Source organism: Malus domestica, chromosome 12 (assembly GCF_042453785.1).
Source record: "Malus domestica chromosome 12, GDT2T_hap1".
NCBI classification, from domain to species: domain Eukaryota; kingdom Viridiplantae; phylum Streptophyta; class Magnoliopsida; order Rosales; family Rosaceae; genus Malus; species Malus domestica.
In genome coordinates, this window is record NC_091672.1 from 5,220,471 (window position 1) to 5,244,970 (window position 24,500).

Genomic DNA, 24,500 nt, shown 5'->3' on the forward strand with positions numbered 1-24,500 from the left:
ATTCAAAAAAAAAAAACAATCATTTGATAGTAATTTAATTACATTATTATGCGCATGTGAAAAACATTTTTTTATAACCAGTATTACACACCTCTTAAGATATTTTGAACGTATTTAAAAATAGACAAAATAATATTTAATGAACAATTAATTGAATCACATTATTGCTAACCTATTGCAAGGTACTAATTAAAAAAATTGTACAAAAAGAATTAATTATTTAAAAGACACTGTTAAAATGACGAAAATACCCTTGCATTATTTTGGGCTGCTTTTGAAATTTTTTTGTTTTGGGTCATTTTTGTCCAAAACTTTTTGGTGAAGCTTGTGACCCCAAAAGGGGTTGTTGGGTTTATATATAAATAAATGAATGAATCATCTTAGATCATGCTAGGAAAAACCTCTCACAAACCAATCAAAACAGCTGAATTCACATAATAAAATCAGTCTTTCAATTTCCATCTACATTCTATTGAATTTACATTAAGAATATTGAAAATAATATTTAATAAACAACTGATTGAATCATATTATTGCTACCTCATTGTGAGGCTATGCACACCCATTTTCCCTTAGTGTAGATAATATCGTTTGTTTAAAAAAAAATCATTAGACAACTAATTTAATTACATTATTATGCTCGTGCAAAAGATCTTTTTTATATTCAGCATTATACGCCTCTTAAGATGTTTTGAACGTGTTTAAAAATAGAAAAAATAATATTTAATGAATAACTGATTGAATCACATTATTGCTAGCTTATTATGAGGTACTAATTTATAAAAATAAAAAAAAAAAAAAAAAAACTATACAAAAAGAATTAATTATTAAAAAACACTATTAAAATGATGAAAATACCCTTGCATTATTTTGAGCTGCTTTTGAAATTTTTTGTTTTGGGGACATGTTTGTGCATTTTTTGAATCACGGCGTGCTACTCGCGACTTACACGTTTTAAATGTACTTATATGTGTGAATTGACAAAAGGACAGTCAAATATTTGAAGTAGATCATGCTAGAAAAAACCCTTCACAAACCAATCAAAGCAGCTGAATTTACATAATAAAATCGGTCTTTCAATTTCCATTTACATTCTATTGAATTTACATTAAGAATAGAGAAAATAATATTTAATAAACAATTGATTTGAATCACATTATTGCTAGCCCATTGTGAGGCTAAGCCCACCCCTCCTCCTTAGTATAAATAATATCATTTGTTAAATAAAAAAAACAATCATTTGACAACTAATTTAATAACATTATTATGTGCGTGCAGAAGATCTTTTTTATAATCGGCATTACATACCTTTTAAGATGTTTTGAACATATTTAAAAATAGAGAAAATAATATTTAATGAACAACTGATTGAATCACATTATTACTAGCCTATTGTGAGGTACTAATTAAAAAAATATATACAAAAAAACTTAATTATTAAAAAAACATTATTAAAATGATGAAAATACCCTTACATTATTTGGTGCATTATGTTGGGCTGCTTTTGAAATTTTTTGTTTTGGGAGCATTTTTGTCCAAAAAAACTTGGTGAAGCTTGTGATCCCAAAAGAGGTTGTTGGCTTTATATATAAAGATTATATTTCATCTATGGTTAGAAATTATAACAAGAGTACGTGAAAACTGTGTAAAAATCAGTTGTACTTTTTGATGCGTAATAGCTAAGGTCCGTGAACTTTATATCATATTTAGTTTTTGTTCCTAAACTCTTATATTAGTTTCTTGTGTCCTTCAACTTAATTCTACGTTGCATGAGTGATCCTTTTATCAAATCTATCTTTTCCATTAAATATAAGGGTATAGTGGTCTATTCATACATAAAAAAATCGGATTTATTTATAAAAAAATAAAAAAAGAAGAGCTTGGCTCCTTAAGGTTAAGGAGAGATTTGTTCACAGAATTTTGTGCTTATAATCAAAACTGTTCTTATTATAAATCATTATGTAAAGATAATCTCTACAAAAATTCAATTAAAACTAAGATTCTTTAGTCAATCCTTAAGAAGTTCCGAATATAAGTATGAAATTATGTAAATAGATCACGAGGTATTTGAAGAAGGAGTTCCTTGTCAATTTTGAGGAGTCAAGTCTTTCTTTTAAAAAAATAAAATCATTTTCTTATTTTTTTTTATGAAATTTCTATTTTATTCCTTAACTTAACGGAAAAGTTAATAGAGTTAACAAAAAGAACTACTAGTACAACAAATGACATAATTCAAAAACAAAAAAAAAAACTATTATATAAGCTTATATACACACACATACATACATATATACACACACACATACATATATATATACACAAACACATACATACATACATATACATATACACACACATACATACATATATATATATACACACACATACATACATATATATATATATATACAAGCCCCTTAAGGGAAGGGATCCTCATTTTTTTTTAAAAATGGGGACACCCTCTTAACCATTAGATTTGGCTTTAATGAAATTTTGTGGTTGAGATTAAATTACAGGCCACGGAATCTCAATCACAGGATTTCATTAAAGCCAAATCTAACGGTCAATATGATATCCCTATTTTTTTTTGAAAAATGGGAATCCCTTCCCTTAAAGGCTTCTTATATATAAAATACAGGCAATATTAGGAAAGTGTGAAATCGAGACATTGGAACTTATGCATTCTTCATTTTTAAGAAATTTTTGAAATTTATCTCACATAGAAATTAAAGAGTAAACTCTCCCATCCAAATCCCCTCCTCTCTCACTTTTTTCTTTTCTTTTCTTTTCTCTCCCTATAATAAAAATTTCAATACCAGATATTGAGGAAGCTTCAATTAGAAGTGCTTATAGGTTGTAAGAAGTTCTAATTGTGTACTTCTTTGATGAACCACTTCAACTACTATTTCAAGAATTACTTACATTTTTATTAATAATTATAATGTGCTAATAAAAATGATATGTAAATGTGGTTTTTACACATCAAATATGAATATAATTTGTAATAAAAAAAGTATTTTATATATTAAATTAGTTCTTTTATTTTTATTTTCTTTGCTTAATATTATTGTTATTTTATTTTAGTTGAATTTCTTGTGTGAGACACCAAGTAGTCCCATACATCACCAAACTAATGTTAACTCATCAAACAGAATGTAACATTTTTTTCGCTTTCTTTTACATTTACTCTTAAACTTTACCCAAAAAAAAAGTTCTGCAGAAATCAAGAATGTAAAATTTACCAAAAAAAAAAAAATACAGGCTCACGAGCCATACAATTTTAATTGGAAAATTAATGTTTATGTACGATAATTAATACCTAATTTGCCTAATATGTCAACGAATAAAGTAACGAAAAATGCCGGTATATGAACACAAATACATATAAATATACCAGCTTCAAACAATGATCTTTCCAACGCGATGGATTTGCAGCATTAAACGCTTTATTGGCTAGATCGCAGGAGGTTCTTGGCTGTCCCCAGGGATATATCACCGTCTTCCTGCATTTCTCATCACGTGATTATAGATATGGGACCCTGTGCCCCCTCAATTGATCAATCAAAACCCTGCATATTTTGCTTGCGTATCCCAGAACTCCTTAGTTTGCTTCAGTATCTCTGCGCGTTCTGCATTATACCTCTTTTTCCAATGGTTGTTGCACCTGGTAGGGTTTTAGGAGTCAGAAAAAGGTAGCTCTTTCATCAAAAGTTAAGAACTATTGAAGGTTTTCAATTTTCTCACCTTGTTTTCAGGAGCAGGTCTAGTTCCAACATGTGCACTGCTTTAGCATACACTCCAGCCTGCATTCGAGGAGGATACGAACTTAAAGATCAAACAATATATGATGCGAAATGTCAATCTTTTCTTTCAAATTTTAAATAAGCAGAGAATGAAGTTTGGGAAACGAGAACTACAGTTGCAGAAAAGCCAAACATCAAAATTAAGTGAGAATCCCGTCCAATGCAATATAAATCATCTGATAGTTATTAAAAAGTTCACACACATATAATCCCTAGGGCTGGAGTGGATTCTGCGAGTGAAAGATGCGAATCCGAAGGACAGAGTTCCCTCCCAAATGCCAAGTTGGAAAATATAATTTGATAGAACTTCAATAGTTTTAGCATTATGTTATAAACCATGTTTTTAAAAGCACCCTTTACTAAAGATATACTACTAAGTGGAGACTACAACATCAGAAAAGAATATGATGATCAAGATGAACACTATTCAAGGACTAGGGCCACTAGATCTTGCCGGCATTGTGATCACATTTCTGAATATGATTCATACTTTTCGCCCAATAGCACTTTTAAGTTGTATTGTATGGTTCGGAAAATTAACAAGTTAAAGGTTCTTGGACTACAAATGATTATAACCATTTTCTTCAAAAACTAGGTATCTACCTCTCTGCATATTGGGCACTTTGCATCCGGGGCTGCAGATTTAGGGCCTTGGAAGATAAACACAGAAGCAGCTGCGCACGCACAGGACTTGCAGAACAGGTGGCCGCAGCTCAAAGCATAGGGATTGAAAACAGTTTCCTGCGAATCATCAAATACACATCAGAACATTTATGTACAAAAGCCAAGTTCTCTTTCAGAATGCAAGTGAAAAGGACCTTACCAAGCATACAGCACAAGTTAGATCATATTCCATCTTTAAGGAGTCAGGAAGCATCAATGTCATTGTAGGTGGTGTCCCAGAGAGATCACAGGAAAAGCGACCAGAAACCTCATTAAGCTCGTCACCATCCAATACATCAAGATTCAAATAAAATGCACCCAATTCTATAAGCCAAGGTGATTGCAAAATCTCAATATGTTCAGCCCGCATCTTGGATTTGAAAAGCTTGCCATTTTCGGAGCTATGTATCTGTAGTATAAGATTAAAACAAAGGAACACTGTTAGATACACAACACCATGAACCAAATTAGCAAATTAAAAAAATAATAATAATTGACCAGTCTCGTGCATACTTTATCATATTTCTTAAGGATTTTTCTGATAGCAATTGCGTTCATCGTAACATACTCAATCAACATCCGCCCTTTTTCTACCATGGCTTGTTGATCATTCATGAAGCACTGACGGAACAGCAGAAAGTATCTCTGCAACCCGGTAGCAACATGGAGATGAAGGAGATGTCTGACTCTCAAACTAAAGCATATATCTATTTCTGAAACCTCCTTCATTAACTCCGTGAAAAATGCCTGGTCGCACACTACAACATAGAAAAATGAGAGTTGATGAGACTACGAACATTAGTTATGAACTTAAAAGTAAGCAACAATACTAACACCGAGAAAAAATAACAAATCTCTTACAAAATAGGCCTCAAACGTCTAACTACTGATTAATTGTCACTCTAAAAGAATCCAAACAAACGAACTTTTAAATCTTAGATGACCACCAAATAGTAATGCTCATTGTTTGCAGCTATGTGAACCACTTATAAAGCAAACTTATTCCACAGAAACATGTTAGTCATGATATCTCACCACTTTAAAAATTCCCAAATGTCGACATCCTTTTTAAGAAACAAGAAAAGTAGGAAGGCACAGTTGTGGCAACATCTCGTATTCGTTAAGAAAGTTCTGAAATGGTCCTTTCGTTATTTAAATATACCTGCACACTCACTTCTACAAAGTAAAACTAAACCCGAAAAAGGGCTAAAATACTAAAACAACATGGTTTATAAATTTGGTAGATCTTAATATTAAACCCTTTGAGCAGAATGTAGATACCTGGACAAAAGCAATTGGGTAGATCTTAATATTAAACCCTGCAACCTTGACGATTCGAAAATCAAAACCCATGTTTCCCTACCAGGATTTAAACACAACCAAATAGTTCTAAATTTGCAAAAACTCCCTAATCGAACCATACAGTAATTAAACAAAAACCCAATTGTTAACGAGCTTAATTCAAACAGAACCAGAAACCCAAATGAAAATAGGCAAATTAAATTAAGAGAGTTTTAACGATACACTCCGGTTCATTTTTAACGAAAATAACATTTTTACTCTAAAAATTACTCTTATTACTATTCATTTACAACACATTTTTTTCTTTTTAATTAAAACTCAAAGTTTTCGAACTATTTTAGTTAATTTTCCTTTAAATGAAATCAAATTATTGGGTAATCAATTCTTACAAGTGCAAGATTGGCATTGGCACAATTGCTGATTTTGGTTAGAAGCGCCTTCTTGTCCTTCCGTAGCTGAAGATTCCTGCAATGCCTTACAACTCTGACAAGTCTTGAGGACATTCTTCAGCCGCTTGTACTCGACATGCGAGCAATTCTCCGACAATCGTATCTTTTCCTTGTGCAAAAACTCGGTGTAAGTGTCTCCAAATTTCATATTTTCCCAATTAATCAAATTCAAATCAGTCCGGCTTCTGAAACCCTAGAATTAGCAGGAGGAAAATGAAAATTTGAAGGATTTGGCGTGAGGTGAGAGTGAGGAGAAGGAGGAGGTGGTGGCGGGAGAAGGTTTTCCGAACCGAGCTCCGAAGGCTCGATTCTCTTTTCCTTCTCGATTCTCTTTTCCTTCTCAATTTTCTCGGGAAACGAACTGCGGTTTATAAAGGAAAATTAGTGGTGGTGGGCGACGGAGCACGCGGAAGTCGAAGCGAGTTTAAACCGGAAAAGACCCGCGCTTTTTTAGGGAGTTATTTAAAAAAATAACAAAAACAAAAACACATACAGAGAGTACATACGTTTAAGGCGAAACGGGGAAGACATATTCGTCGATACTTGATGATGCATATACTTGCAGTAATTTTAGGAATCAACTTAGGTGGAACAGGTAGACCAAGTCGTTGATAGTTGACGAGTACAAATCAATATCTCCTTGTCAAAAAAAAAAAAAGATAAAAAGTTATACAGTGTATACTATCGTATTATAGCATGTGCTTTTATTATGGGGTTAACGACCATGCGGATGATGCTTTATCATAATGGTAGAAAACAATAATGCTTATGCATATCCTATGATGATTCAATTCCTAATGATTATCCCTTAACATTTAACAATTTAATCCACTAAAAAGCTATTGTCTTGAAAAAAACGTGTTCTAGCAACAACTAGGACTACTACTTTTTTGTTGTTGTCGCATATTAAACGGTATAACATGTTACACAACATGCATTATGCATACGGTTGTGCTATCTACAAATATTTTTATTTCTCAATTTTCAACGTTAGATCGAATGGATAGAAGAAGATCGGTTAAAAAAAATTAACAAGAGTGTGTGAATAACACTAGGCATCTGATGGTTTGGAGAAATTCAACCTCCCTAAATGTTGCTTGCATTTTTTGCATATTTACTAAGTTTCTTTGGTCACGACAAACCACCAGATAATTTCCCACATACATTTCTCAAATTTCGACGTCAGATCGAATGGATTAAACAAGATCGATGAAAAATTAACAAGAGTGTGTGAATAGCACTAGGCGTCTGATGGTTTGAAGAAATTCAACCTCCCTAAATGTTGCTTGCATTTTTTTGTTTTTTTGTTTGGGTCAACTTTTGCATATTTACTAAGTTACTTTGGTCACGACAAAACCACCAAATAATTTATTTGGAGACCTTTTTAAGTATATCCGAAATACTTTTTAAATGGTGTATTAATTTCTTTTAAAAATATTGTATTAATTCACGTCTTATAATATAAGTAGAAACATATAATTTTATGACATATTAGTAAAAAAATAAATATATAACTAATTTCAAAGTGCAGAACTTTAAAATATCGTTGTAAATTTCTAACATATTTTAAAATGTAGCTTATTAAGATTCATCCGCCCACTAAAATTCGTGTCATGCCACGTGTTGGGCTGCTTTTTAAATTGGCCATATTCGAGCCCTACCCAATAAACCAATTTGGGACCCCAGAGAAAAAACAAAAACGATAGTGGAGCAACCCCTGAAGTTCATGGAATGTGATTAACCCTTTTTCGAACCCACTTTTCTACAAAACAGAAAAGTTATACTTTAGAATTTTGACTCAATTGAGGAAGTGGAATAAAATATGTGGGGTAAATTTTAACCAAAAAAATATATGTGGGGTAAATTTGAAATTACTATCGAATTGACAATTGAAGTTCGTCTGTGCGATCTTGGTTGTTGGGTACATGATCAGCCATGCTCCAATCAACTCGACGGCGGTCGGCGGAGTATCCACAAACTCTATTCTCCTAAAAGCAGTTCCACTGTGGGCTATTGCCCCGTGGACTGGCGTTGGAACAGGGCCAGATAGCCCGAGGGACTTGGTCCAGTGTGTGCTGGCGATGGTGACACACCCCGACCGAGATCAAGGCATGTTGGCCGTCACGTGAGAGTGACGTAGCCATGTGCACAGTGCGGAAGCAATAGATATAAGAAATATAGGAATAATTAAAAACCGAATTACTAGAGTGCACTACTAAACAGGAAGTGATAGGAGTTAGTTACAAAAGTAAACACTTATAATCAGAGCATAATAAGTCTGGGTGCAGTCCAGTAGGACAAATACCAGTTATACAGTACTAGGAATGTCCTACTATTATTTAGATAGGTTAGAACTGCCGACGTCCTCAAGCCACCAACAACAAGCTTACTTAAAACTTGGAGGGGTGCAAAACAGAAAATGTAAGTGGGCAAAAACAAATGTTTTACAAAACCATTTCATTTATCAACATATCTAACCCCTCGCTGTAAAACATGTATAATTTTTCCCAAAATCAAGATATAAGCATATACATAAATATATATGAAATCATATCAATTCAATTCATGCTTCACATAATCATATATATATATATATATATATATGTCATGCCAGGATATAATAGAGTAAGCAATTCAGGTAAGAATAATTTCATAGAAATATAACATGGGAGCCGGAACCCCTATGGTAGTCTGTACAGCTAAATTCATAGCTCCAAAAGTCACTCTAGCCGGAGTCACTACTATGACCTATACGGCAATATACTGCACAAAAGTCGAAACCAAACAAAAGGTCTATACGACAATAATGGGTGTAATACAATCATGCTCAATACTACTCTCATATAATAGCTGGGCGATAAATTGCTAGTTACCTACGAGTCGGAACCATAAATAAGGTCTGTACGACAATACTATGCACCTAAATTAGATCCAATATGAGCATATGGTGCGATAGGTGACATAATAAACAGGCATGTGCCATATCTATGGCTAAATCACAATCACCGAAATTGCAGTTTTATGAGCTCACATTATTCAATCACATATCGCATCATCGATGATTCATATAATCATACACAACTTACCTGAGCTTACCTGAGTGTCCACAGCACCACATTTATATATATAAAGCATCACATACCCAATCATGTATGAATTATAAACTTATATGCATGACATTTATGGCATACTATTTGTTGATGCACAAAACCGGAAGGGTCTTGGAACAACGTAAATCCGACCGTGAATCTGTAAGAAAGTAAATAACACAAGATGTATCGTGGTTCACCCCAATGTTTGGGCTACGTCCACACTGATTATTGTATTTCTCTGAGATGTTGAAGAAGATAGAGGGAGCTTTTCTGTGAGGATGAGAGCTCTGAATCTCAGAGTATGAGAGGGTTTGAGAGGGTGATGGGTCAGGCCTAAGAATTGGGCTCTCTCAATGAGGAGAGTGAGGAGTCCTTTTATAGAATAAGGGCTCCTCACTTATTACATATTTGCCCCTTCCTTTATTACATAATTACATTTGAGTCTCCCGAGTATTTATATGAGATCTAAATACGGAAGTCATAAGTATGGTACAAACAGTAGTCCCCTAAGTCTTCAGTCAAGAGAGTCTTTTGGCTGGAGACTTGAAACTCAGTCTATGTATGGGCCGAAGTAACTAGATGTTGTCTTGAACTGATGCTCGATATGAGGCGGTGCTCAATCTGAAATGATGCTCAACTAAAAATAGCACATGTTGCGAGGCTTGTAGCTTATGTTGCCTTGGTTGGCTCGGCTTGTGGCGTCGAAGGTGAGGGAGTCCCTTTTATAGAATAAGGGCTCGCTTCTTAATACATAAATGATGGGCTAGAGTTGATGTTCTCTAATGACTGTGAGGGAGTCCCTTTTATAGAATAAGGGCTCGCTTCTCAATACATAAGTAATGGGTTAGAAGTGGTGCTCGTGGCGAGGCGGTTACTCAGTAGGCGGCGATGTTCTCTAATGAATAGGAAAGAGTCCCTTTTATAAGATAAGGGATCACTCCTCAGTACATGAATAATGGGTGCTTTCTAATGAAAGTGAGGGAGTCCCTTTTATAAAATAAAGAATTGTTCCTCAATACATAAGTGATGGGTTAGAGTCCCCCAAGTATTTTTTATGAGGCCCAATATATGGTACATAATGTAGTCCCCCAAGTCTTTAGTCAATAGGGTCTGTTGGCTGGAGACTTCAAATTGAATCCATGTATGGGCCGAAGTGGCAGTTGTTCGGAGGCGGTATTTGTATACCCTGCATTGAAGCTTTGTAGGTGAAGCTTTGCAAGTGAAGCTTTGAAGCTAGAGCTCTGTAAATGAAGCTTTTGAATCTAGAGCTCTGTGAATGAAGCTTTCGAAGCTGGAGCTTTTATAAATGAAGCTTTCGAAGTTGGAGTTCTATAAATGAAGCTTTCGAAGCTAGGACTTTGTAAATGAAGCTGAAGCTAATTGACATGAGTGATGCTCATGGATGTTGACATGAGTGATGCTTATGAATGTTGACATGAGTGATGCTCATGAATGTTGACATGAATGATGGTCATGAATGTTTATCTATGATTGACATGAGTGATGCTCATGAATGTTTATGTATGATGGACATGAGTGATGCTCATGTATAATTTTGGAGTACTGGATGTACTTTTGATCACCTAGTGGGTGATAATAGCGGCAGGTTGCCGAATAATTTTGGAGTACTAGGTGTACTTTTGATCACCTAGCGGCATGCTGCCAAATAATTTTTTATAGTACTAGACGTACTTTTGATCACCTGGTTGGTGATAACAGCGGCATGGTGCCGAATAATTTTGAAGTACTGGGCGTACTTTTGATCACCTGGTTGGTGGTAATAGCAGTAGGCTGTCGAATAATTTTTTGTAGTACTGGACGTACTTTTGATCATCTGGTTGGTGATAATAGAGAGCCTGGCTCTTTTGGGCATATGGGCCTTCGCCCTCCACATAACATTCCAGCCCATTATTTTGGGCTTGCCGTTTTTTTTTTTTTGGATTACCCTTTGATGGGATTATACAGATATTTCCAAAAGATAAGAAAAATAAATCACATCATTCAAAAATAAAATCCGACCCTCCGCTCAATGGGTCACGCCCATAATTCTCTTTTCTGCATGCCATCACTACCGCAATTATCTCTGATTCTCTGATGAGCATCACATCTATCATTGTCTTCCTTTATTGTTGTCACTTCGACCCTACTCTTTATTCTTTTTGACGAAATAAAGGTAATTCCTTTCTCTTCCATCTTATCAAAAGTTGAAATAGCACTACTTGTATTGACGTTTCCCACCATCTCACTCACTTTAGTTGCAGTCTTCGCAGACTAAGCACGTGCTTTGAGCGTATCTTACCTCATGTATCTGCTTTCTAAAAGTTGTGTATTAGACACAAGATTATCAACAACAGCTTTCCATTGGTCAAGTTGAGATTTCAAAGTATTAGAATTATCTTGTTTTCCAGTGGCTTCTTCAGAAAAAGTGGGAGCATGTGCAGCCTGGTCAAGATATATCCTCCTCATTTTTCTTTTTGTTACTTTTGCTTTTCTTTCTTTTTCCCAAAAGATGACCCATAGCACATGATTATCATTCCCCTATTCAAATATGGAGTTCTAAGTGTAAAACTCGCCGGCTTGACTCAGCGCCTCTGCTTCATAACTCGTCTAAGTTGCTTGAATCGACTCAACTGTGCCATCGGATCTGGTCGAATCAGATCAAAAATGGCTGCGATGTGCGGTTCCGAGTTCGACTCACCGGGTTCAAAGATCAGAAAAAGAGAGGAATGACCGGAAAATAACCAACCAACCTGTGTCCGTTCTGTCACTCTGTAACCCGGTGGACATGGTAGAGAGTCTGCTAGGCCGTGGCTGGAACTCGGCTCTCCGTCTCTGCTGGTGCGCACAAGGGTGAATCGGGGCGGTCAAGCTTCGGCGAACACACAGAGAATATCGGCATCGCCGGAGAAGCCATCGACAAGCTTCACCTTCTCAGTAGATCTCCTAGAAACCTTTGGAGTGCAGAGGTTTGATTAGATCAAGGTATTTTTGTAGAACCTCCTTAGAAAATCTTAAGCTAGACTCTGGCTGTTGATGAATTTCTTGATTACTTGGGTCGACATGCTGTCTTGATTGGCCCAACTTGCCTTGCCATCTGAAAATAAGCCTCAAGCTTCTTTTTCAATGTTGCATGTTCTTACTTCAGTTGTCTTCTGCGTTTCCTGCATTACAATATTCCCTAAACTGTTGGCAGTCAGCTTTCACCTTTTTGGCTCCGATGCTTGAGCTACTTCCCTTGAACTGCTGCATATAGTTGTCCAACTTATTAAAATCACAAGGGTTCCTCTGTAGTGCCTGCTCTAGGTGATCATAATCATTAACCGCTGTTTTTTGGTGGTGAAAACGCATAACAGAGGACTGAGCCGGCTGACTCGACACCGACGCCGACGTCGTTGTGGAGGCGGAAGCTAATACGGTGGATGAGTCTGCTGTGATCATATCCATCAGCTTCATCCTTGACGAGTCTACCATAGCTAAAGTTGAGATGGGGTTCTATCAAAGGAGAATCCGAGTTGAAGCCATATTATTATTAGTCTAGCTGAAGGTAGGCTGGTGGTTGTGAATGAGAGCATGGATGGTAATGGAAGAGAACCCAAGACACCAAATCTTGAAGGTCTTCATCTCGGGCCTCGTCGATCGTCTGCTGGGCCGATAAGAGCTCATCAAGGAAGTGTTCTTGCCGGACCAGCCAGCCCTCGTAGAATGCCTCGAATGTGTTCGACGCATTGCTGCAACATCGCTTATCTTCCTGATTGCCATATTCATTCTTCTTCCGGGAGAAGAGGGATTTGAAACCCATCTGGATTGAAAAAAATACAACTGGAAGTCGAAAATAATGGAATGAACAAAATTCAAGATTCAGATTTGGGTTGTTGAATTCAAAAATTGAGGAATTGGATCGGATATGTGGGGTGGATGTTTAATCGGGTCGAAAGCAATAATGGACGCCGTGGATGGGATGCCGTAGTGAACTGCAACTCGCAGGTCCAAGTCTTCCATCGTCAAACTCCCGTGTGGCAAATTATGCTGAGAGTTGTTTATGGCTTTCTGTAAAAGCAGATGGATTGAACTGGCGGATGAGACTTTCTATGTTTGTTTTTTTTTTCATGTTGACTGAATGAGAGGGGAGAAATAGGTGGTTAAAGGTCTGCGAAAGTTTTCTGGAGAAGCCCAAAGAGTGAGGTTTTTGGGTTCTTGGGTTTCTGCAGATTCACGGTGGAGTGTGGTGAGGTCTCACGGTGGTGAGATAGAAAAATGAAAGAGAACCAACATAGCTTTTCATATCGATTCCCACAGACGGTGCCAAATGTTGATGCACAAAACCGGAAGGGTCTTGGAACAACGTAAATCCGACCGTGAATCTACAAGAAAATAAATAACACAAGATGTATCATGGTTCACCCCAATGTTTGGGTTACGTCCACACAGATTATTGTATTTATCTGAGATGTTGAAGAAGATAGAGAGAGCTTCTCTATGAGGATGAAAACTCTGAATCTCAGAGTATGAGAGGGTTTGAGAAGGTGAGGGGTCAGGCCTAAGAATTGGCCTCTCTCAATGAGGAGAGTGAGGAGTCCTTTTATAGAATAAGGGCTTATTACTTATTACATATTTGCCCTTTCCTTTATTACATAATTACATTTGAGTTCTCCGAGTATTTATATGAGATCTAAATACGGAGGCCCTAAGTATGGTACAAACACTATTATTTAAACACATTTTTCTAGGAAAATATCAAGTATATAATATATATTGAAAACCAAAAGCCCACTCACTGATATGTCGAAAGGTCGTAGCCCCCGAGTCACCCTTGGATACGCTCGTCCTCGGGATAAGTCTTACCTATATGCGAATTAACTATAAAAACGTTATTTTAAAGCACATTGACAAAACTAGCTAATAACTTCTCATATATAGCTCAAAATGGGTATATGAATATACCACAGTGACCTACACAACCTCATGATCATCCCCAAATTTTCAGATTAATTTTTGGACCCCTCACTCGCCGCCACGCGTCGACGAGTGCATGGCAAGACTCGCTGCCACGCGCAGGGAATCCGTAGGATTCCCTAACTGCCGTTAGGAATATTCCCTAAAATATTCTGTTAAACCCAACAGTAACCGTCCAAACTAACTAACGGCGTCAGCATATTCTGTCAAAACTGACGGAATATTCTCTGTCTTCTCCGGTGAGTCATCGGTCGTCGGTGACTTTGCCGGTTTCTGGAAAAATATCAAAATCGTCTTAAATTCTTCATTTTTGCACCATTGTTTATGAAATTTGAACCATTGGAAAGCTAACAACATGAAGAATCACGTTATACTATTTTTAAGCCTTGAAATCCACTAGAATTTACCTGAGGAAGCTCGATAATCCGGTCTCCGACGTCCAAACTCTTCCAACGAACTACCCCGAGCTTCCTTAGGACATCCTAAAGCTCCTAGTGAGCTTGAAATCTTCTTAAACATAAGGTTTTACATCCACATGAATAGTGCATGAAAGATGAGTTTCGGGTTCTCGAGCTTTCGATGGAATCTTTACCTGAAATGGGTTCCAACCAACTCGAAATGGCATGAGGAATGCAATGGTGCCTTTAGAATCTTCGATCTGTGATTGGGAAGCTCACCTTGAGCTTGGCCCGTACGAGAAAGAAGAGAGAGAGAGAGTGAGTCTGAGAGAGATGAGGGCAAGGGAAGGAAGAGAGAGGGAGTGAGTGTGGTGTGTGTGTGATCCATGTGGTCACCAATCCAAAACCACACAATAAACTCTAAGTCTCAATATGTCACACATACACACTACAATTTCCCCGTCCAAGGATAAAACTGCCATTTGACATCATTGAAAATTAAATATTCGGGACGGGTTGTGACAATCTCCACACCTTATAAAATTTCGTCCTCAAAATTACATACAACCAACACATCCACTAATAATCATAAAACAAGCATGGATACATCTCTCTCGTCCAATCTTCTGTCTCCCAAGTAGCTTCTTCCACCGAATGATTTCTCCATAATACTTTTACCAAGCGCACGGTCTTGTTCCTTAGTTCATTATCCTTCCAATCCAAAAGAGTCATTGGTTCCTCATCATAAGTCAAATCCAGATTAATTTCTAGAGGTTAAGGAGGAATCACATGTGAAGGATCTAAAACGTAATGTCAAAGCATCGAAACATGAAACACATCGTGCACTTTGGACAACTCTGGAGGTAACTCAAGCCTGTAAGCAACCTTACCGACTCGCTCGGTGATCATATATGGTCCAATGTACCTAGGACTCAATTTTCCTTTCTTTCCAAATCGTACAACACCTTTCCAAGGTGATAGCTTTAGAAATACCCAATCACCTTCACTATACTTCCGATCAGTGGCATGCTTGTCTGCTAAGCTCTTTTGTCGATCTTGGGCCGTTTTCAGGTTAGACTTAATTACCTGAACATTTTGAGTAGTCACATCCACAATTTCAGGGCCCATTAAAACTCTTTCGCCAACCTCTAACCAACATAGAGGCGTACGACAAGATTTCCTATAAAGTGCCTCAAACGGTGTCATACCAATACTCGAATGATAACTGTTGTTATAGGCGAACTCTATCAAATCCAAACAATCATGCCAACTATTTCCAAACTGCAACACTGAAGATCTCAACATATCTTCTAGTGTCTGAATAGTCCTTTCAGATTATCCATCTGTCTGAGGATGATACGCCTTACTATAAAGCAATCTCGTACCAAGAGCTTTCTGGAATGCTATCCAGAACTTGGAAGTAAATCTAGGATCCCGATCCGAGATAATATTAACTGGCATACCATGGTACTTCACAATCTGTGATATAAATAACTTAGTTAATCGGCTTAACGAATACTTCTCCCTCACTGGAATAAAATGTGCTGACTTCGTAAGCCGATCAACTACCACCCAAATGCTGTCATAACCGTTCTGTGTACAAGGAAGCTTATACACAAAATCCATAGTAATATTTTCCCATTTCCATTGTGGAACGAGAAGTGGCTCCATTAACCCCAACGACTTCTTCCTTTCAGCTTTAACCTGTTGGTAAATGGCACATCTAATCACATATTCGGCAATTTCTCTTTTCATACCCGACCAATAATAAAATGTTCTAATGGTATGATACATCTTAGTGCCTCCTAGATGCATCGCATATGCCTAAATATGTGCTTCATCCAAAATTTCTTTCTTTAATTCTGCATTATTCGGCACATACATCTTACTTTCCTGCATAAGCATACCATCAGTTTCTCGAATCCCGAAATCTCTCTTTTTGCCTTGATTCCTTGCTTGAATTATTTCCTGGGTCTCTTCATCATTCATCTGAGCTTCAAGCACACGATCAATTAAAATTGGCCTAACTTGAAAATTAGCAAGCAAGGCTTCTTCTCGATCTTCCACTCCTAACTCCACTCCAGTGGACCTCAAATCTGCTAGAAGAGGAACATGACAATCATAAATGGCATTAAGTCTGGCTGGAGTCTTCCTACTAAGTGCATCTGCCACTGCATTTGCACGACCAGGATGATACTCAATTGTGCAATCATAGTCACTAAGTAACTCAATCCACCTCCGCTGTCGAAGATTAAGATCTCTCTGAGTAAACAGATACTGAAGACTCTTATGATCTGTGAAGATCTTACATTTCTCACCATAAAGATAATGTCTCCAAATCTTCAAAGCAAAGATGATAGCTGCTAACTCCAAATCATGTGTAGGGTAATTCTTCTCATGAGGTTTCAACTGTCTTGAAGCATAAGCAATTACCCTACCATGTTGCATCAATACACAACCCAAACCATTCAGAGAAGCGTCACTATAAACCTCATAATTACCACTATCATCTGGAAGTGCTAAAACAGGTGCATGAGTGATATGGTACTTCAACTGCTGAAAACTTTGCTCACATTTATTATCCCACTCAAACTTAACATCCTTTCGAGTCAACCTTGTTAATGGCAAAACAATCACTGAAAAATCCTTAACGAACCATCTATACTAGCCTACTAAGCCAAGAAAACTCTGTACCTCGGTGACGGTTCGAGGTTGCTCCCAATTCTCTATAGCTGCCACTTTATGAGAATCCACTTGAATGCCTTGAGCAGAAATGACATGCCCCAAAAATGCCACTTGATTAAACCAAAATTCACATTTGCTAAACTTAGCATATAGCTGGTGTTCCCTCAAACTGCTCAACACCAACTTCAGATGTTTAGCATGCTCAGCCTTATACTTAGAGTATACCAGAATATCGTTAATGAAGATAATAACAAACCTATCCAAATATGGCTGGAATACTCGATTCATCAAATCCATAAAAGCTGCTGGTGCATTAGTTAACCCGAATGACATCACAAGAAACTCATAATGACCATATCAAGTCCTGAATGCGGTTTTAGGGACATCATCATTTTTAATCTTTAACTGGTAGTAACCCAACCTTAAGTCAATCTTAGAAAATACACAGGCACCTCTGAGTTGATCAAATAAATCATCTATGCGAGGCAATGGATAACGGTTCTTAATGGTTACCCGATTCAGTTGCCTGTAATCAATGCACAGCCTCAAAGTTCTATCTTTCTTCCTCACAAATAAAACTAGAGCTCCCCAAGGTGAAGTACTAGGCTGAATAAAACCTTTATCCACTAACTCTTGCAACTGAACTTTTAATTCTCTTAATTCAGCAGGAGCCATTCTATAAGGAGTCAAGGATATAGGATTCGTACATAGAAGCAGATCAATAACAAACTCCACCTCTCTATATGGCGGTAATCTAGGCAAATCCTCAGGGAATACATCCGAAAAATATCTGACCACACGAACATCCTCCACACTACTAGGAGTATCATCATTCAATACCACATGAGCCAAATATCCTTGACAACCTTTCGATAACAATCTCTTTGCTTTCATGGCTAAAATAATACCATGCCTCACCCCACTAGGCTCTCCTACAAATGTAACTTCAGGTAATCCAGGACAATGTAATGTGACTGTCTTTCCATAACAATCTATCTTGGCACGATTATAATGTAACCAATCAGTGCCCAAAATCACATCACAATCCATAATATCCAACGGCATAAGATTAGCTGGCATAATAACATCCTCTACTATCACTGGACATCTTGGATATACCCGATCCACAAAACATCTATCCCCTCTAGGCATAGAAAATTCTAAATTATATCCTAGGGTGTAGGATGAGGTTGTGTCACTTGAGCAAATGTATGAGAAATAACATAATGTGTAGCACCACAATCAATCAATACTCTAGCAAAATGACCAAGAGTATTTAACGAACCCATGATTAAACCTGGATTATTCTGGGCATCTTGTAGTGATATGTTGTGGATACGTGCCTGATTCTGCTGTCGTCCACCGCGACCTCTGTTGGCATGAACATCATGTCCATGCCTCTGTTGACCTGACTGCCTCGAAGATCCTGCACTCCTAGCAGCAATCTCTCCTTGCTGGGGTTGTCCCCCTTGGTACCACTGAGATCCTTCGGCTGAATGTGGCTGATAAGACATAGATTTTCCCTGATACTGAGGGTAGCCACTATGATACTGAGGATCATGAGAGTACTGATGCTGTCCTAAGGTGTAAGGAGCGGCGTCGCCCTGATAATGATAAGTACTTCCTCGCCCAGTCTGAGTATAACCACCAGATCTTGAAGCTTGCTGGGTCGGTGCAAGTGGTGGGAAGGAAGGTTGCTGCGGTCTCTGCTGACTTTGAGGGCATTGAGCAGCCCTATGACCCATCTGACCACAAGTAAAACATCCACTGTTGCCTCTCCTACACTCCCCAAAATGCCTATTATTACATCTGCGACATAAAGGAGCACCAGAACCACCTGGACCACTAAAATCTCTCTGTCTCTGGAACCTTGGGCCTCCAGTAAATCTACCACCTCTCCTCTGCATATTAGTACTCAATCCTCCACTAGAAGAGCTGGAACTGCCACCGCTTCTCTTGAAATTCTGAGTCTTGCGAGGTCCGTGAAATGTTTGCCCTTTGCCCTTATCATCTCGCCTCTGGTTCCCATTCTTTCCTTCCTCATTACTTTCACTGGGCATGTTTTTTTAGTCCTCAATCCGCAGTAGAACCTCATAAAACTCCTGGTAAGTGGCACAGTGAGTCGATGTCGCTATGGAACGTCATTTCTTCTTAGAACTCAATCTGAAGCGACAAAGCATCTTAACCGGATTAGCAGCAACCTCCGGATCATATCGCGATAAATCAGTAAACATCCTATAATACTCATTAGCTGACATCTTTCCTTACTTCAAATGAGTAAACGCTTGTTTCTTACGATCAATATACTTAGGAGGAATGAACCTTTTTCAAAACATTTCTTTAAATACTCCCCAGTCTGCAGTCTCTGCTGGGGTCAACTGGTAAGACTCCTGTCTCCACCAGGATGCATGCTGCTCTCCCAAAAACCAAGTAGTCGTCTCGACCCACTTATCAGAAGGAAGATTCCTTTGACTCTGCATCACTAGAAATGTCTTCTCAATATGATTAAGCAATTTTTCTGCCCCCTCATGATCTTTATTTCCAATGAAATGATTCAGTTTCAGGTTGTACACAGTCTCAAGAAATGTCCTCTAGGGAGGACGGAAAGCAGTCTGAAGGGCAGCCACTATAGTTTCCCCTAATTGAGTAATATCGAGAAAACTAGGCTCAGGTGAGTGACGGGGCTATCTACGAGACGACATAGTTCTTACATAAGACATCACAAAGATTAGAACAATCAAGAATTAAACAGGACTGCTAAACCTAGGCTCTGATACCAAACTGATACACCTCGACCGAGATCAAAGCATGCTGGCCGTCACGTGAGAGTGACGTAGCCATGTGCACAGTGCGGAAGCAATAGATATAAGAAATATACGAATAATTAAAAACCGAATTACTAGAGTGCACTACTAAACAGGAAGTGATAGGAGTTAGTTACAAAAGTAAACACTCATAATCAGAGCATAATAAGTCTGGGTGCAGTCCAGTAGGACAAATACTAGTTATACAGTACCAGGAATGTCTTACTATTATTTAGATAGGTCAGAACTGTCGATGTCCTCAAGCCATCAACATCAAGCTTATTTAAAACCTGGAGGGGCGCAAAATAGAAAACGTGAGTGGGCAAAAACAAATGTTTTACAAAACCATTTCATTTATGAACATATGTAACCCCTCGCTGTAAAACATGTATAATTTTTCCCAGAATCAAGATATAAGCATATACATAAATATATATATGAAATCATATCAATTCAATTCATGCTTCACATAATCATATTCATATATATATGCCATGCCAAGATATAATAGAGTAAGCAATTGAGGTAAGAATAATTTCATAGAAATATAACTGTAGATATCGAAATTTCGGTGAAATATATGTTGATCAATAATTAAAATTTCAATGTTCACGTGTCATATAAATTTTACACATAACATGTGACTAAACGAAAAATCAAAATAAATCGGAAAAGTCATCAAACAGGACACGTGTCAACACCGGGCAGAAATTATTTATTTCATCTGATTATTTAAATCCAAAATAATCAAGTTTTGGAATTCTATAAATAGGAGGCCAAGACATTCATTTTTGGACACCAATTCATAACCAATTCACCTCACACCACAACCTTGAAGCTTTGAAACTCCTAAGCTCCCAAGCAAATCCCGAATGATCAAGAAAGCTCCCTTCGTTCTTCGAAAAATCCTCATTCAAAAGCAAGCCCCACCGGTCCTTGAAGAACTTCCACTAATTCAAGATCAAGCCCCCCCCCACGGCCCTTGAAGAAAGTCTTCATCATTCATCATTCGTTCATCCCTAGATCAAGCCCCGACGGCCCTTTGGATCAACGACGTCAACAAATCCGCACAACTGTTTATCCCAAAATCAAGCCCCGACGGCCCTTTGGATCAACAACATTAAATCCACCCATTACAAAGATAGAATCAGAGGCTAAATTTGTAGAAGAGATTGTAACCCCTAAATCATCAATACAAATATTATTTTGTACACGTGTTTCTTGTCTCGTTCATCGCAGGAATTTCCGTGTTTACAAATTTGGCACGCTCGGTGGGACCATCTCTACCTCTCATCTCTATCTTTGAATCCGCAAAAAGCAAAAATGGCATTAAAGAAGGCTCAAGTTATTCTCGCAGCCAATGCAAGGAACAAGAGCGTCATCACCGCAGGCGGTGTCACTTCGGGCGTCACAACTCGAAGCAAGGCAAGAGCTATTTCTGCCGCCTCTTCCACCCCTGCATCAACTCCGCCGAAGGAACAAGAGCATATGAGGCACGAACTTGTGATCACCCTGGCCTCGCTAAGGGCGCCAAGGAAAGAAAGCCCAATGAAGTACTCCGATTGCATGCTTTCCGATGCCGACTTAAGCGGTAACTCAGCCATGCAAGTCATGACTATTGGAGTGACTTCAATCGATGAACAGCTGGCTCATATGAATGAAGCGATCGCAAGGCTAACACGGATTGTGGAAGAAAAGAACCAGCAAATCGCCGCACTCGTCAACCAACTAGACGTAAAGCCCGACGTGAAAATCAAGTAAGGGGATGATTCAGTAAAGAAGGAAAACGACGATGATGAGGAGCCTCCGGTGGAGAAAATCGATGTGAAGCCGGAGCCAGGCCAAGCAACAACACTCATGGGATCTCTTTCTATCCAACAGCTGCAAGAGATGATCGTCAGCACCATCAAGGCACAGTACGAAGGAAGTTCACATGACTCCGTACTATACTCAAAACCTTACTTCAAGAAAATTGACGTTTTGAAGATGCCAAGGGGTTATCAGCCACCAAAGTTCATGCAGTTCGATGGAAAGGGAAACTCGAAGCAACACGTCGCCCATTTCATTGAGACTTGCAACAACGCGGGGACAAAAGAAGATTACCTCGCTAAGCAGTTTGTACGCTCGCTGAAAGGAAATGCCTTTGAGTGGTACACGAACCTAGAGCCTAAATCCATCAACAGTTGGGAGCAATTGGAAAAGGAATTCCTCAACCGCTTCTACAGCACCCGCCGCACCGTGAGCATGCTAGAGCTGATAAGCACAAAGCAATTGAGGGATGAGCCAATCATGGACTACATCAACCGATGGCGCAATCTGAGCCTCGACTGCAAAGACAGGCTCTTTGGGATCTCTTCGATCGAGATGTGCGTCCAAGGCATGCAATGGGGGTTACACTATATCCTTCAAGGCACCAAACCACGGACATTTGAAGAGTTAGCCACCCGTGCCCACGATATGGAGCTAAGTATTGCCCATCACGGGGAGAAAGAGCCGATCACCGACTTCAAGAAGGATAAGGTGTTCTTCCCAAATGTAGACAAGACTAGGAAGAAACCCCCCAATGAAACGTTTACCATCAGCACTGCGCCCGTCAAGACCGTCTCCGCGCCTATCAAGATCTCCTCCAAAACCAAAGCAAAGGAGATAAAGAAAAGTGAGCCTCCTCGCACCTAAGAAAGGTACAAAAGCACCTTGAGGGAATTGGAGCAGAAGGTATACCCTTTTCCTGACTCAGACATGGATGCAATGTTAGACGACTTGCTAGAAAAGAAGGTAATCGAGCTACCCGAATGCAAGCGGCCTGTAGAAATGAATCGCATAAACGATCCTAAACATTGCAAGTACCATCGAATCGTGAGCCATCCTGTGGGTAAATGCTTCGTCCTCAAAGAGCTCATCATGAAGCTAGCACAACAAGGGCGAATCGAGCTCGACCTCGAAGGCACGGCCGCAACACATACTACTACAATTGCATTTGGATTTTTCGATCCCGTGCCTCTCCAAGCAGTACCTGACCATTCCTATCAATGCTCAAGTTGCACGATACCTTCTGCGCAACCATCGCTGGGGGCAAACGAACAAGATGCACATACCGATGATGAAGAATGATGGATATTGGTGACCTACAAAAAAACAAGGAAACCAAAACCACAAGCCACAAGACAAAAGGTGGAACAAGTGAGAAAGCACCGTTGCCGCAACAGTAGGAAGCCCAAAAGAAACGTAAAAGTTGATAAGCCAACGTATGCTGGGGAACCTATGGAGCAAGCGCCACGCATTCCTGTCTCCTTGCACGAGTACTTCCCGAATGACTTCTTCCAACAGTGCACTATCGCTGCATGCCATATGGTCGAAGTAGAAATAGAAGAACCTTCAAAAGGCAAAGATATCACCACTGAGGGAGAAAAAACTCTCACGCTCGAAGAAGGTCTGCCAACACACTTTAGCATTAAGGAAGCGCTACGATTACCAAAGAAGATGCGAATAGCGTTAGCAGCGGTCTTGGAAAGTTCCAATGACCACGAAGTGCAAGAAAGCAAGAACGAAGGCTTGAAGCTTCGGCCACATGAATGTGCCATCAAGAACGTAATCCATTTCACCGACAAAGACTTGCTGCTAGGATCCAAGCCTCACAACCGTCCTCTCTTTGTCTCTGGGTACGTAAGGGAGCACAAAGTCAACCGCATGCTTGTGGATGGTGGATCAGCCATAAACATCATGCCAAAGTCAACAATGACTACAATCGGTATCAAGGCGGATGAACTATCCCTAAGACGTCTACTAATCTAAGGTTTTAATCAAGGAGGACAAAGAGCGATGGGCATGATCCGAGTGGAGATGACTATTGGTGAACTCAAGTCAAGCACGATATTCCACGTGATTGATACAAGAACTTCTTACGGCTTACTCTTAGGAAGGCCTTGGATCCATGCAAATGGAGTAGTACCGTCCACCCTTCACCAATGCTTGAAATTCTTCCGAGAAGGAGTGAAGGTGATCTATGGTGACACCAAACCATTCACCGAAGCCAAATCACATTTCGTAGACGCCAAGTTCTACATGGATGAAGACATGGTGCTCGAAGCTCTTCCAAAAGAGATCAAATCCACTGGCAAAGCAACACCTAAAAAGCAGGAGTGGCAAGCCATGCCCAAGAAGCAAGAAGAAGAAGCCATGTCGTCTTCAAGCAAGAACGATGATGAGCTTGCTAAACCTGCAACAACCAAAGGGAGTAGGACGCCCTCAAATGGACTAAACACACCCGTTTTCAGATACATCCCGATGTCAAAAAGAAAGAATGGTCAATCCCCATTCGAAACTGAAACAAGCAAAGCCAATGCACAACGGT

The 24,500-nt window shown here is 38.8% G+C and overlaps 1 protein-coding gene across 1 annotated transcript; it reads right to left on the reverse strand.

Moving 5' to 3' along the window:
- Positions 1-3,212: 3,212 nt before the first annotated feature.
- Positions 3,213-6,698, reverse strand: LOC103449604 (probable E3 ubiquitin-protein ligase BAH1-like 1). Its single transcript, XM_008388936.4, has 6 exons — positions 6,158-6,698; positions 4,980-5,224; positions 4,627-4,875; positions 4,407-4,544; positions 3,745-3,803; positions 3,213-3,664 (listed from the first exon to the last, which is right to left on the reverse strand). The coding sequence occupies exons 1-6, from the start codon at positions 6,363-6,365 to the stop codon at positions 3,562-3,564; spliced, it is 1,002 nt and encodes a 333-aa protein (XP_008387158.1). The 5' UTR covers positions 6,366-6,698; the 3' UTR covers positions 3,213-3,561.
- Between the last annotated feature and the right edge of the window lie 17,802 nt (positions 6,699-24,500).